This window comes from Mugil cephalus, chromosome 17 (assembly GCF_022458985.1).
Source record: "Mugil cephalus isolate CIBA_MC_2020 chromosome 17, CIBA_Mcephalus_1.1, whole genome shotgun sequence".
NCBI classification, from domain to species: Eukaryota; Metazoa; Chordata; class Actinopteri; order Mugiliformes; family Mugilidae; genus Mugil; species Mugil cephalus.
Window position 1 is genome coordinate 8643857 of NC_061786.1, and position 12876 is coordinate 8656732.

At 41.3% G+C, this 12876-nt stretch overlaps 3 protein-coding genes across 5 annotated transcripts; 2 read left to right on the forward strand and 1 right to left on the reverse strand.

Annotated features, from left to right (window-relative positions):
- The first annotated feature begins 61 nt into the window (after window positions 1-61).
- Window positions 62-3638, forward strand: LOC125023957 (syncoilin-like). Of its 3 annotated transcripts, none has more exons than XM_047611551.1 (6): window positions 62-202; window positions 1052-1143; window positions 1359-1868; window positions 2618-3028; window positions 3106-3230; window positions 3312-3638. In XM_047611551.1, the coding sequence occupies exons 3-6, from the start codon at window positions 1392-1394 to the stop codon at window positions 3376-3378; spliced, it is 1080 nt and encodes a 359-aa protein (XP_047467507.1). In that variant the 5' UTR covers window positions 62-202; window positions 1052-1143; window positions 1359-1391; the 3' UTR covers window positions 3379-3638. The 3 variants fall into 3 exon arrangements, with proteins under 3 accessions (XP_047467507.1, XP_047467508.1, XP_047467506.1); XM_047611552.1 differs by lacking the exon at window positions 62-202 and adding an exon at window positions 300-755; XM_047611550.1 differs by lacking the exon at window positions 62-202 and having other exon boundaries at window positions 300-1143.
- LOC125023956 (histone-binding protein RBBP4) lies at window positions 3500-7790 on the reverse strand. Its single transcript, XM_047611549.1, has 11 exons — window positions 7665-7790; window positions 6608-6755; window positions 6369-6514; window positions 6036-6209; window positions 5822-5937; window positions 5506-5666; window positions 5283-5409; window positions 5114-5191; window positions 4395-4529; window positions 4192-4302; window positions 3500-4079 (listed from the first exon to the last, which is right to left on the reverse strand). Exons 1-11 carry the CDS (start codon window positions 7678-7680, stop codon window positions 4017-4019), a joined length of 1275 nt encoding a protein of 424 aa, XP_047467505.1. The 5' UTR covers window positions 7681-7790; the 3' UTR covers window positions 3500-4016.
- Window positions 7791-7801: 11 nt separating this feature from the next.
- Window positions 7802-10430, forward strand: zbtb8os (zinc finger and BTB domain containing 8 opposite strand). Its single transcript, XM_047611554.1, has 7 exons — window positions 7802-8022; window positions 8298-8322; window positions 8431-8552; window positions 8648-8730; window positions 9529-9581; window positions 9783-9819; window positions 9919-10430. Exons 1-7 carry the CDS (start codon window positions 7941-7943, stop codon window positions 10003-10005), a joined length of 489 nt encoding a protein of 162 aa, XP_047467510.1. The 5' UTR covers window positions 7802-7940; the 3' UTR covers window positions 10006-10430.
- The last annotated feature ends 2446 nt before the right edge of the window (window positions 10431-12876 follow it).

Below are 12876 nucleotides of genomic sequence, written 5' to 3' on the forward strand. Positions count from 1 at the left end.
AAGGACGAGATATCCGGGCTGCTGTGGACCTGCAGCTCCCACCTGAAGCAGTGGGCAGGTAAGGCGGGAGCCGGGAGGCCGCGGCCGGTGCTGTAAAGACATCTAGCGGCGGAGGCAGGGAACTACAGGGAGCATGGAGCAGGAGAGGAGCGTCAGGAATTTTGTTTCCAGGTTTCACCGTCGTGTCAACATTTTATGCAAAGTAAATGAAATGTATTCTTGCTTGCCTTTACAAAATGCAAATCCTAATCCTTTTGATATACACAGAGATATGCACTCTTCATTAAAAAGCAAAACAACAACAACAACAACAAAAAAACATGCACACGGTGACTGTGCATTTATTTATTTTTTATATTTTGAAATTTCGTTTCATTCTTAGAAAAAAAATATGTAAAAAACTTCCAAAATATATATAAAAACCCATGAGATGAGTAAATCATTTGCACACGTGTTACTTTCCAGTGTAAACCATATCCAAACAACTAAAATTAAATAAGAAATAAAATAACATTTCGTTCTTTATTTATTCATTCAAATTTAAATTTGCATCCTGTTTTTAACCCATAAATGACAGTAAATCCTTCAACATCACCAAGCAAACAGACTTTTTTCACAGGACAGTGCAGCAGTGTGGTTTTACTTTATTATGACAGTGTGAAATATGGGATTTAAAAATAAATAAATAAAATGTCCCTGTTTGTTTAAAGATGGAGGAAGACTGGACGAAGCTGATGCTGACATCGTTTCCTGCTGTGCGTTTTTTTTTTTTTTTTTTTTTTTTCTTTTTTGTATGAAGTTGTTGCTCGGCTTTCTGCAGTGATATCACTATAGTTGATCATAAAAACAAGCTGTAATTATAGCTCTCTGTGTCACCCTGGCTGGTCCAGACATGTGCTGTAGCTGACGCATCCGGAGCATGTGGGCCACTCCGCTCCCACCACTGACACTGTTTCTGTTCCCATGTGGAGCTATGAGAGAGTCTTAGATAGAGTTTCCCCTCCGTGCCTCCAGTGTTATTAATAAACAGTGTGCCTCTGTTTTCCTGAAGGCGCAGCACACTGAAGTGGCCTCCTTAAAGCTAGCAGCAGACTGTTCACGTAGCTGTCTGAGCAGCTGTCTGGGTTGTCATCTCCAAACAAAGTGAGTAGAAATCAATATCAGCAGATGTGGTTTTTGGTGTTGAACTGAGAGATTAGGATCCCCCTGTGTGGGGGGCCTTTTAGCTGCTATCAGAATAGTAAAAGTAGTTCAATTTGCATTCCTTTGTTATGGAAAGCAGCATATAAAACGATGATCAGATTAGTTAATCTCATCAGTTACTGTAATGTTGATTAATGCCAGTCATGTTTCCTCAGATTCTTACTCCCTAGCTAGCCTCTTAGATCGTCATGGAATATCAAACACCAGTGGAGGACAGGAAGGACGTGGCAGCTACTGAGGACTCACACTCAGGTCTTCAGAGATATGTTGAATATACCTCACAGAGCCGCCATACTGACTCAGAATCAGAGAGTACCTTTCCTCAAAATGAGCGCACACAACAGCCCACAACAAACACGGGCAGTTTGGGGGAGCTTTTTGAGCACTGCATCCAACAAGTGTCTCGTCTAGAGAGGCAGAGAGACGAGCTCATACAAGAGCTCCTTCGTCTTCAGGAACCCATGCTCCGGGTTGTGGATCACCTGAGAGGGAAGCTGGCGGGGACGCGGAGGCAGCTCACCCTGGCTCAGCTGGATTATGTTGCTGTTAATGAGGAAGTGCAGCAGGTGAAGAGGAAACTATTCGCCACAGCCAGAGACTGCATCCAGAGCCAGGTGACGCTGGCTGACCAAGAGTACGAGGTGGCTCAGTCTGCTGTCACACAGGTAGAGCCCCCCGGCGCCTTTGATCGGTCTTTCATCTTTATTGGCTCCCAGTGGAAATTCAGGTTTGGCTTCAGTTTCAGTAGTGAAACCAGTTACAAAAGCTTGCTCAATATGTTCAAAGAAGTAAAGTGTAGTAGAAATAAAATGAAGCTGAACTATAGACATGGACACAATGTAAATCATCATCATTGTCATTTTAAAATTTGTATAAAAGATAACATACATAAATGCTGTACTTTGGTAACACACCTTAAACTTAAAATAGTTATAGTTATTACTTAATGTATACATATGGGAAAATATATTAATAGAAAAGTCTTCTTTTAAAGGAAATCCACTATAATTAAATGCAAAACAAAACCACATTTATTTTTAGTGAAATAGACAAATGCATGCAACATATACAACATATATAGCACATAAATGTAAAAAGAATTGAATTGACAAGAAGAAAAAATATCAGAAATGTTCAGGTTTGTGTGTAAACTCGTCAAACTTGTTGTGCACCTTCAGAGAGGTACACAAAATAATATGGACCAGCAGCCTAAAGCTTTTTAAACTGAAGGATTAATAGCTTTCTTTTGTTTATTGGTTGATTACACTGAACTATCAGGGACTACGTACACAAAACACAAAGAAATTAACCAGATTTAGCTAATTTCCATCTGCGGCTCCTGGGCAGGTATCATATATATCATAATGATATTTTCTTTTGGCTAGTAATTGTAATCGGTGTTACCTGTTCACAGGAGGAGCTGAAGGCCCACATCCAAACTCTGACCCAGGAGTCGTCCGAGCTGCAGAACGCCCACCAGAAGCAGCTCAACTCCCTCAGGAGTCAGTCCGCCAGGTCCTGCAGGCCCAGGGCCATGAGTGACGTCAGCCAGTGCCGCCAGGCCTCCGTCAGGCTGCAGCGGAGACTCAGCGGGAGCGTGAGGGCGCTGGAGGGCTGGTATGAGCCTCGTCTCATGGCCCTGCTGAAGAGGAGGCAGGCCGGGGAGGAGGCCTTGAGAAAGGGCAGGGAGCAGGCGACGGACCTGAGGGCCAGCTTGGGGCCCCTGAGAGAGAACATAAAGACGCTGGAGGTGCAGAGATCCTGTTTAGTGCAGAGGATCGCTCTCATGGAGGCAGAGAGGGAGGAGAGCATTGCACAACACAAGGTATAATAACTCAAGTTAGACATAAAAGATGTATATAGTGGTCAAACAGCATTATGATACTTTCTCACTTTACACAGGAGACTGTGGAGAAACTTAAAGAGACTCTTAGAGGACTCGAAGTGGAGTTCGAGGTTCAGAAAAAAATTAAGAAAGATTTGGAGGATGTTAAGGATGGACTTTTAACAGAGCTGACGTTTCTGAGGTAAGTCATTATATTAGAGGGCACGTGACAGGGCGATATGAATTAGAATATGAAAAAGACTTTTTTTTTTTTGTCTTATAGAGGCTGTGATGAACCCAGTGAACGTACTGCAGAAGAAGATCCATCATTTTCCAGTGGTTATTCTTAACCAGACATCAAACCACAACACTGCATCTACACAGACCCATTTAAGACTAAAACCAGTAAGGGTTTTAGTCTTACATGCAACTTAACATCTGACTTGCTCAGCCAAGAAAAACCTAAAACGGTTTTACTGTAAATATTTTATTATGAATATACTTAAGTACACAAGAGATCAGATGCAGCAGAGAAACAAAATGCAGAGGAAAATAACACACATACAAATGACACAACAAACGATCTGGAAAACTACATATATCAAGCAAATAAAAAGGAAAACCTACAGTATGTACAATTATATTAAAAAAATGGTTCTCTGTAGAAAGGCTTTCGGCGTGACTCATCAAGGCGAGAGAAATAAAATTATCAAAGTGGAAACCTGAATGATGAAGAACACATCTGTGACGATTTCATCAATAGCCAGAGCGGAGCTTGAAAAACTAGAAGATCTAAAAATCTGACCAGTACGGACCTTATATAAATACGTCACAACATGATGGCAATGCAGCATGTAATTATTTCATTTTCTTCAAACCACTGCTGCCCAAAATGTAGTTCAAAAACTATTTACTGTTAATGCACTCAGGACTGGAAAACTGATCCATTTTTAGAAGCAGGTTGAAAGAAGAGATGTGAAGACTGGACTCATGCCTGGACCTCTGAATCTGCAGCACCTTCTGGGTCCTCGTCGTTGTAGATATTTTCAGCCTGTAGGAGACACAGTGTTAAAAAAAAGGCGTATTCACCGTGACTGTTTTAATAAATTATTTTACAGTTCTCTCCATTGTGTTTTCCCCTGCCTTCTTAACAAAGTTCTTACCATCTGCCACACTTGCATGATGTTGTCTTCTGATACAGAACAGATGACCCACGGTTCGTTGGGGTTCCAAGAGAAGTCTGAGATCTTCGCTGTGTGTCCTCCATGGATGAACTAGAGAGGAGCAGGGCAGGATGATTTAGTGCCCGACCTAAGACTGGATTTGAAACACACACATCCAAGTTTAGGCATCAACCCCCACTCACCAGCAGCTCAGGAGGACCATCCTCAGCATCCTCTGGTGACTGCTCCTCTCCGATCTTACTGAGGTCCCACACGTTGAGCCGCCTGTCGGTGCCGCTGGAGGCCAGGATGGTTTCGTTATGAGGAGACCACTGAACCTGTTGGAAAGATGTGTTACACCTCTGCTTCATAAACATGAAACCGACAGTTGGAAACTTGAATAACTATGGCGCGTTGTTTGCACTGTAGTCAGTCCTTTGTTTGTAATAAGCTCCTGAATCCTGTCATACACACATCTCAAATCGTTTGATCCCAGGCGACTAGTTCCAGGAATTAAAAGGTTCTTTCAGACATCTGGTGATCTATGTTTACATCACGGTCTGGAGAGCCTCAAAGATTTGGAAAATAGAGTTTAAAAAAAAAAAAGAAAAAGTAAAATCCTTTTTTAAAATGCCTAAAGTCTATTTATGTATTAAAATATTATGTTTCCATTGTTGCATTGAGAAACCCATTCAAGATCTCCAAAGGTTCCTGGTCCCTGGAGAAAGTTCTTGCAGTGGAAATCAGAATCAGAAATAACATAAAATAAAACTGTAAAACAGCAGATAAGGTATGATAAATAAATAAATAAAATAAATAAAGTGAGGTATGGTTAAAAAAAAATAAATAAAATAAACTAACACTCAATAAATAACACTCTTTATATAGAAGAAATTTAACGGACCAGAAGTTCACTTCTTACCTGGAAGATCTCGTCCTTGTGAGATTCAAACGAGTGGAGCTTCAGCTTCAAGTTCCTCAAATCCCACAGAGCCACAGTCTACAAATAAATGTCAGTCAGTTTCAACTCATTCACAAGAAGCTGCATCACCGCACATGCTGAGTGCCGGTCCCATATAGAGGAGGCTAACCTTATCTGCAGAGCCAGTGGCCAGAATAAACTCGCTGTAGGGATTGAAAGACAGGCAGTTAACTTCTGCCGTGTGGGCGTCCACTGCATGGCTGGGCTTGGAGGTGTTGTTGGACCGTGTGTCCCAACTGTTCCAAAACAGAAGACAAAAGTACCATTGTAAGGAAGAGAGCAGAAACTGAACAACTATGCTGTTCTCCAGAGTCATCTCTGGTGCTGCTTACATCATGAGTTTCTGGTCATCAGCAACGGATCCAAAAAGTGATTCGTGTAGCAGGTGCCAGGAGACGTCCTCCACCACAGCGGTGTGGCCTGTGAAGATGGTCTTGGCGTCCACAATCTTTCCCTCCTTTGGCACTGTGCTAATGTCCCAAAGGCATATGGTCTACGCAGAGCACACAGAAGAATGGAAGAATGTTGAAAAAGGAATGTACCAAGTTCCTTGCATTAGAAAGCAAAAAGACAACACGATATATTAGGTAGGGAAGAAAAGATGATCCTGACAGCTGGGGATGAGTATAACACATGGATGTTGCTTACATGGTCATCAGAGGCACTGAGGAGGCAGCCACTGAGGTTTGGGTTCCAGGAGAGGCCGTAGCCCTCCTTCTGGTGACCCCTCAGACGCAGATCTGGTGTACATTCTCCTGACGGATCTTCAAAATAAACAAAACCAGTGAATTAAAAATACGTCAGTTTCAAAAGCAAAAAGCAAACACATGCTTCTGAGGAAGTGTTTCAGCTGCCATCCTACCAGGCTTGGAAGGGTGCTTTGTGTAATCAAAGACCAGCACATCGCTGGTGGGCGTCTTGGTGGCAATGATGCAAGGATTCTGGGGCATGTAGCGGGCTCTGTTGACTTCTCCCTCGTGGTTGATCTTGATCTCGATCTCTATTTTCCCACTTACTGATCCAAAGCCTCCAAACTCTGATGTAAAAGATAACAGATACACAAGAAGCATGATGGGAAAAAGCAACAAAATGCTTTGGTGAGTTGATGTGCATTAGTCTGCTTAATCTTAAAGAGTTTACACTAAACGTGGCCATGTTTTTACATGTTGTCATCAGATGAGAACCAGATCCTCACCTCCTTTCTCGCTGTCATAGTGTGAGGCGTCGAACTGAGCGTCGTCATTTGGGAGCTGGACACTGGCGATCACGAGGTGATTCTGCTCATCGGAGGTGTGCGTCCCCAGAACCAGCCTGTGCACACTGTAGTCTTTTCCCTCTGGTCTGCCCGAGAAGGACACAACAATTACATATCTCGCTCCCATCTGCTGTCACGATTTGGTGTTGCTGTACATGCCCAGCCGGAGGCCGTCTCACCTGGTGACATCTGGGAGCCACTGAGCGGTGAGGCTGGGCCACTCCAGGGCGTGAGTCATGACCAGGTCATAAAGGAAGGGGGTGTTTTTCTTCCAGATCTTGTACTCCTCATTGATCACCCTTTCCTCCACAGCGTCGTCAAATGCCGCTGCAAAAGTGAAATTGACAGGCAACACGTAGCTATGTTATAATAACAGCTGATAAACATGCAGCATGACATTAGGAAGTCATTAAAGACACCTTCTAAAGAGCCCAGACTTAACTTTGTTCCTACCATGACTGGTGGTAAAGTTTATTTTGCTGATAAAGAACCACGAGTTCACAATCTTAAAGCTCACTTTGTGAATAAGAAATCATAGTCCATCCACTGGGAAGCTCCAAGCCACTACACCAGTCCACATGGAGTGGTATATTAGTCTGTATTCGTACATGTAAACCACAGGTGTCAAACATATGGCAAGCGGGCCAAAGGCAGCCCGCCAGAGGGTCTAATGTGGTCCGCAACATGAATTTGCAAAGTGACAAAAGTTACATAGAAGACTGCAACTTTTCAATGGAAATAACTGCTATTCCTAATTTGTCCACTGTTTCAGGAAGACAGGTGGACAGAACACAACACTGAGACCCAGGACTAAGCAGCAACATCAATGAGCCCAAATTGTATTTATTTTTCTTAAGATTTTTTTTTCTTTTATAAAAGTTTATCAAATGTAAACATTCTCCTGATCCACTGGTTCTTCTTTGCACTAAAACAAATGGAAAAAGTCCTGAGTTGTCATTACTTATAGGTTATTGTTCTGTTATCCGACTGGTACGGCCACTACAGATCAAACTGGGCTTAATGTTTACCCCTGAACTAAGATAAGTTACAGCCCTGACCTAAAATAAATCTAAACTCTGTGTAGCAGCTAGCATTAGAAGAAGCTAGCCGCTAACCCGGCTGCTGTCTCACAATGAAAAGAGACAACCACAGGTCCATGCCGGCTCTGTCTTCCTTCCAACCGCACAACCTTCATGGACATATAATAGTTTAATTCAGAAAGCTGGGCGCCCTTACCTTCTTTATCAGCCATTGTATCCCAGTTAGACCGCCAACACTGGTAAAGAGAGAGGTATATATTTTGAGGTACCGCTCTGGTTGCAGCACGATCGCTTGTAATGGCGCCAACTCCGTAGGACTCGACCAGCCAATCAGAGTTCGCCAAAGTCCACCCCGGAAGCTCGTCTCCTCCCGGCATGCTGTCGTGACCCGGTTGTAGTTTCTAACACAACATTGTGTTTAGCGTTGTTGACAATAATTTTACCTTTGGCTCTAAATAAACATACAGCTCCAATGGACGACCGCGTGCTGGATCTAACAGCGGAACAAGAAGCTGTGAAATTAAAATACCCGCCGATAAACAAGAAATATGAATGTAAGTCTAAAGTTATCAGTCATGTAGCTAGCTAGCTTAGCCATTTTACTGTTACTGTATTCATCAAAACTGCGATAGAAACTCTTCCACAGTCCCCAGCGAACCCTTCATTGTACCGCTATAGCTTAGTTCATGCTCTAATGTAGTAAAGAGTTATTCGGAAGTACTTAACAAAGTGTTTGAAAAAGTTTCATCGCATGCCTCCAGCTGTTCTGTACCATCAGCTGCATTCAGTCAACTCATCATGTCACCCACCTTGTGTTCTACTATTTCAGACCTGGATCACACAGCAGATGTACAGTGAGTGTGCCTTGTTATCTTGGTATAAAACACCCATATTTAATGTTTATTATTATTATTGTTATTATTGGTCACACCATCATCATAATGTATGTCTGGTCTTCCAAGGATTCACTCCTGGGGAAACACTTTGGAGGAAGCCTTTGAGCAGTGTGCCATGGGCATGTTCGGCTACATGACGGACACAGAGACGGTGGAACCCATTGATACTGTCGATGTGGAATCAGAGGGTGAGAGCGTGACACAACCCACGGTGACACCTGTTGTTTATCCATATGTGTGTCAGCCAGACCTATCAAAGTGAAATCTGCGTTCTTCTCAAAAGGTGAAGACATGGAGTCTCTTCTCTTCCACTTCCTAGACGACTGGTTATACAAGTTTAGTGCAGACCTCTTCTTTGTTCCAAGGGTGAGTGTGTTGGACACATTTCAGAAGTTGGACATAACTGTGAATGTTTTTTTTTAATTTTTTTTATTTGATTGCCAGTGGAGTGCGGTCTGTTTCATTGATGGATAATAATAATGTGGTGAAAGTGCATAACAACAGCAGCCTGTTAAACTGTACTGTATGTTTAAAATACATTTCTTTATCCTGCTTTGATGTACAAGATTCAAAATGGTAGAGTTTTGGAGTTAAAGCTATGATGTAGAATTTGTGTCTCCCCCTTCTGGCAGCAATAGTTATTACACAAACACAGTTGTAGTCTGCATTTGATTATTGCCTACAGTCTATAATCCCTTCTCTTGTTTCAGTGCTGCCAGTCTCTTTTTTTTTTTTTTTACAGAAATGGTTCCTCTTGAGCCATATTGTTTATTTTTTGGATGTTTCCAAAGTTCTGTTTCTGTCTTCCAGACTAAGATAGACAGTAAATCACTTAGGCTCAAGTTAAAATTCTTAATTTCTCTGCAATGATCCTAGTCGCTGTAGCTTATCACAGCTCAGATGATACTGTGTAATACAGAGCGATACACCAGTAATCATCATTGATTAAACTTGTTTGTCATGGGTTTGAATGTAACAGACGTTCATTCAGATTTAAAAGTCCCTTCTGTAGCTTTAAGAGCTCAATAACCACTTGAGTTCTTGTCCTTTCATTCAACTACAAGTGTTTCTATATAAACACAGGTGTAATTGCTTAGTTATGCTTTGCTTACTTTGTTTCTGACGCTGTTATGTGTTCACTGTTGGGTTTTGTCTGTTAATTAGGAGATCAAGGTTGTACACATTGACAGAATGCATTTCAAGATTCGCTCCATTGGGTAAGTCTGGGTTCCTCTTCTCAATGATATCATAGTTATGATTTTAAACATGGACTGTAATAGGCTGAAAAGATTCTCTTCTGATTAAACCACATGATAATTTCCTATAATAAAGACAAACAGCTCAGACATTCATATTGTCTGTGATTTCTCATCTTGCTGGTGCTTTCTCACACCACATTTTTTTTTGGTTTGTAAAAGGTGGGGTGAAGAATTCTCTCTGCAGAAGCATCCGCAGGTAGGCCAGAGAAGGAAACGGCCTTATACATACAATCAATAATGATAGGCGCATTGTTGTAATGTATTAATTCTGTTATGTCGTGTGTGTTTATTGCAGGGAACTGAGGTGAAAGCCATCACATACTCTGCGATGCAGATCCACGATACAGAAAAACCCGAAATATTTGCCATCATTGATATCTAACAATACCTCCAAAGGCAAATCACGCTTGGTTCGTTTGAACTGGAAAATTTACACTGGCCAATTTATGTGGCCTTTTTATCTGAGGCACTAATGATATACTGTTTTGTGTGTGTGTGTATGCGTATACTGTTCACATGTTTACATGCATACTAATACTCTGGAAGATGTAAGTAGATTATATTGTGCATGTAAACATAGTGATTGATGTCTCGTAAGATGCATCACTTCAGAAATCAGAAAAAAATTATATAAATAAATGAAAGGTAACAATATGCAGGGAAAAGCATTGCATGGAAAAAGCGGAACTCTTTAGTTGGAGGTATTAAGAAAGACAAATTATGTTTGAAATTTGTATTTTTTTTAAACAATACAGTCTCATTCAAGTTGTTATTTATGACAAATTCTAATTAAAACACTTTTGATTATTTTGTGTGTAGTATTTCTCAGAGACAGGGCAGTTAGCAGGAGCTTGAGCTACACTAAATCAGGCTAGACTAACCACTACTTTGGAGCATAAAATGAGACTTTAAATATCAGAAAGAAGTAACCACAATTTACTTTGAGTTTAACACCAACATATCAGCAGCTACTATAGAATGATCGTCCATTTTAACTTAAGCCTGTGCATAAATGTGGCCCATACATCATTATGCATAGCTGGTTTAAGTGGTTTTAGAAAGTTCCCACAGATTTAACTAGCTAATGATATATTGTGGACTAGTAAGAGTTGGAGAGCCCTGTCATTAGTTTGACAGGTTGCAGCCACAGTGAATCCAAAGGTGGGCCTTGATAAACCTGCCTCATCGGTCAAAGCCTCCTGTCAAATCACATTCACAATCCGAGCCGGTGTTTTCCCCACGAAGGCAGTCAGAGCAGAACAATGTGACCTGACAAGTAAAGCAAATCCTGTGCAGTGAAACATCAAATGGAACCCGAGCTCATTTTGCAAAACACTTCTGTGCTCTAGATAAAAGAGTGTGTTCGTGTCTGGGCTTGTGACCTATTAAAACATTTTTTAAAAGGCAGACTTTTTCACTTACTCACTTAAACAATGCCCCAGGGAGCAACAGCCCATATAAATGAAAGAAAGTGCAGCGTGCAGCATAATTTTACAACAGAGTAGATGAATAAAAAATACACTGCATGCGTGATGCACTGTGCAGCAGGAAGGACTGCAAAGCCCAGACACAGGATACTATAATTACCAAGCCAAAGGAGACACTGGGCTGGGATAACTAGATTACAGCTTCTCTTGACTGTAATAGCCTACCTTTTTGTGCTGCTCCCAGGACTGGACCTGCACTCATTCATAAATGTTGGAAGGATAATCTCTCAGGTTATCCTGGTGCTCTCTGATGTAACGGGAGCTACTAATAGTTAAATCAAAAAGTGTTACAGAAAAAAAAGAAAAGGAAGTTATTCATCATTAATTAATACAAGTGAATTTTTAATGGATCCGAGGCACTAGATCAGTCTGATGGCAGATGTGTTCTTTGTGAACCAGGCTGCACAGATGAGGATTTTCATACATTATTCAACTTCTTCTCAAAGTTTATAGGGCCTTTTGTAGTGCAAATGTATCCAAAACAACCTGAGGAGGGGTTTTTTTTTGAGGAGGCATCTCATTTCTGTAGAAAAAAACTCTTATATTTGGAAAATTCAAGCTGCTGCTGTGGCATTATCGGTGAGAAATCTCAGCTGTGCCTTTGCTGCTCACAGCAGGAAGTGACTGTCACTGGAATGTAGACAAACACATACGGAAACAAACATATGAAGCAATATGCATGCCAAAACAAGTGTAAAAACAACAAACAAAAACAGTTCAGCCATAACAAGTTTCAACCTTTAGACCTATTTCTGTCACATAAGCTGCAGAGCACCTTTCTAATAACATACCTGTCATCAATGGACAATGGCTGTGCTCGTGCCTCCACAGCACAAAGTAATCAGTGTGACCACTCATCAAAGTGACTGTAGGTAACAGTTGCTGGTACCTATTAAACGTGTCAAATCTCAATCTTTCTGGTTCTCTGCCTGAAAACCTTGAGTTCATTCGTGTGTCATTACTATTATTTTATTTTTCTAAAAAATAATAAAGAAAATATCTATATAAAGCTGTTCAATTATATTTTTTTTTACACTGTTTTACGCCAGATATAACAATCCTGCACTAAAATCCCCATTCGTGACTGTTATAATGTTCTGTGTATGTTAACAGCTTGAGAAAGGTGGTAGTTCAACTGTTTCTGTTGTTTTTTCCTGCCCAAAGACTAAACTGGGGTTGTCAAAATAACAGAGCCACGTGTCTGTACAACACAATGCAATTGAAGGGTACTACAAGTACAGTACAGGCTGTCCCCTGGACTCAGTGGAGCAGGTGGAGGGAAGGAGGGTGTTGGCCAAACTGTCAGACATCAAGAACACCCCCTCTCTGTGTGCGACAATTGGTACTTTGGGTAGCTCCTTCAGCCAGAGACTGCTGCACCCAGTGCAAGACGGAGCGCTCCCGGAGGTCCTCTGTCCCCTCAGCAGTCAGACTCTTTAACATCACCATTTCTTAGCGCTGCTGTCAAGCTTCTTTTCTTGGACATAGAAGGAACATAATACATCTGTATCTACATATTAACTCATCCCTGTCATTGCCTTGTGTCATTTTGGTGCAATACTAGGTGCAACTCCTTTTGGAGTTTGTCTTTACTCATGATGTTCATCAATATTTATTACTTTTTTGCTTGGCTATTTAAACCTGGTGCAAGATGTAAACAGTTTTGTACCTTAACATATTTCCTGTTAAAATTTCTCTTGCCTTACATTATCTTCTTATCTTACTTATTTTATCTTATCCTACAAACAATACTTTGATAAAAGAGT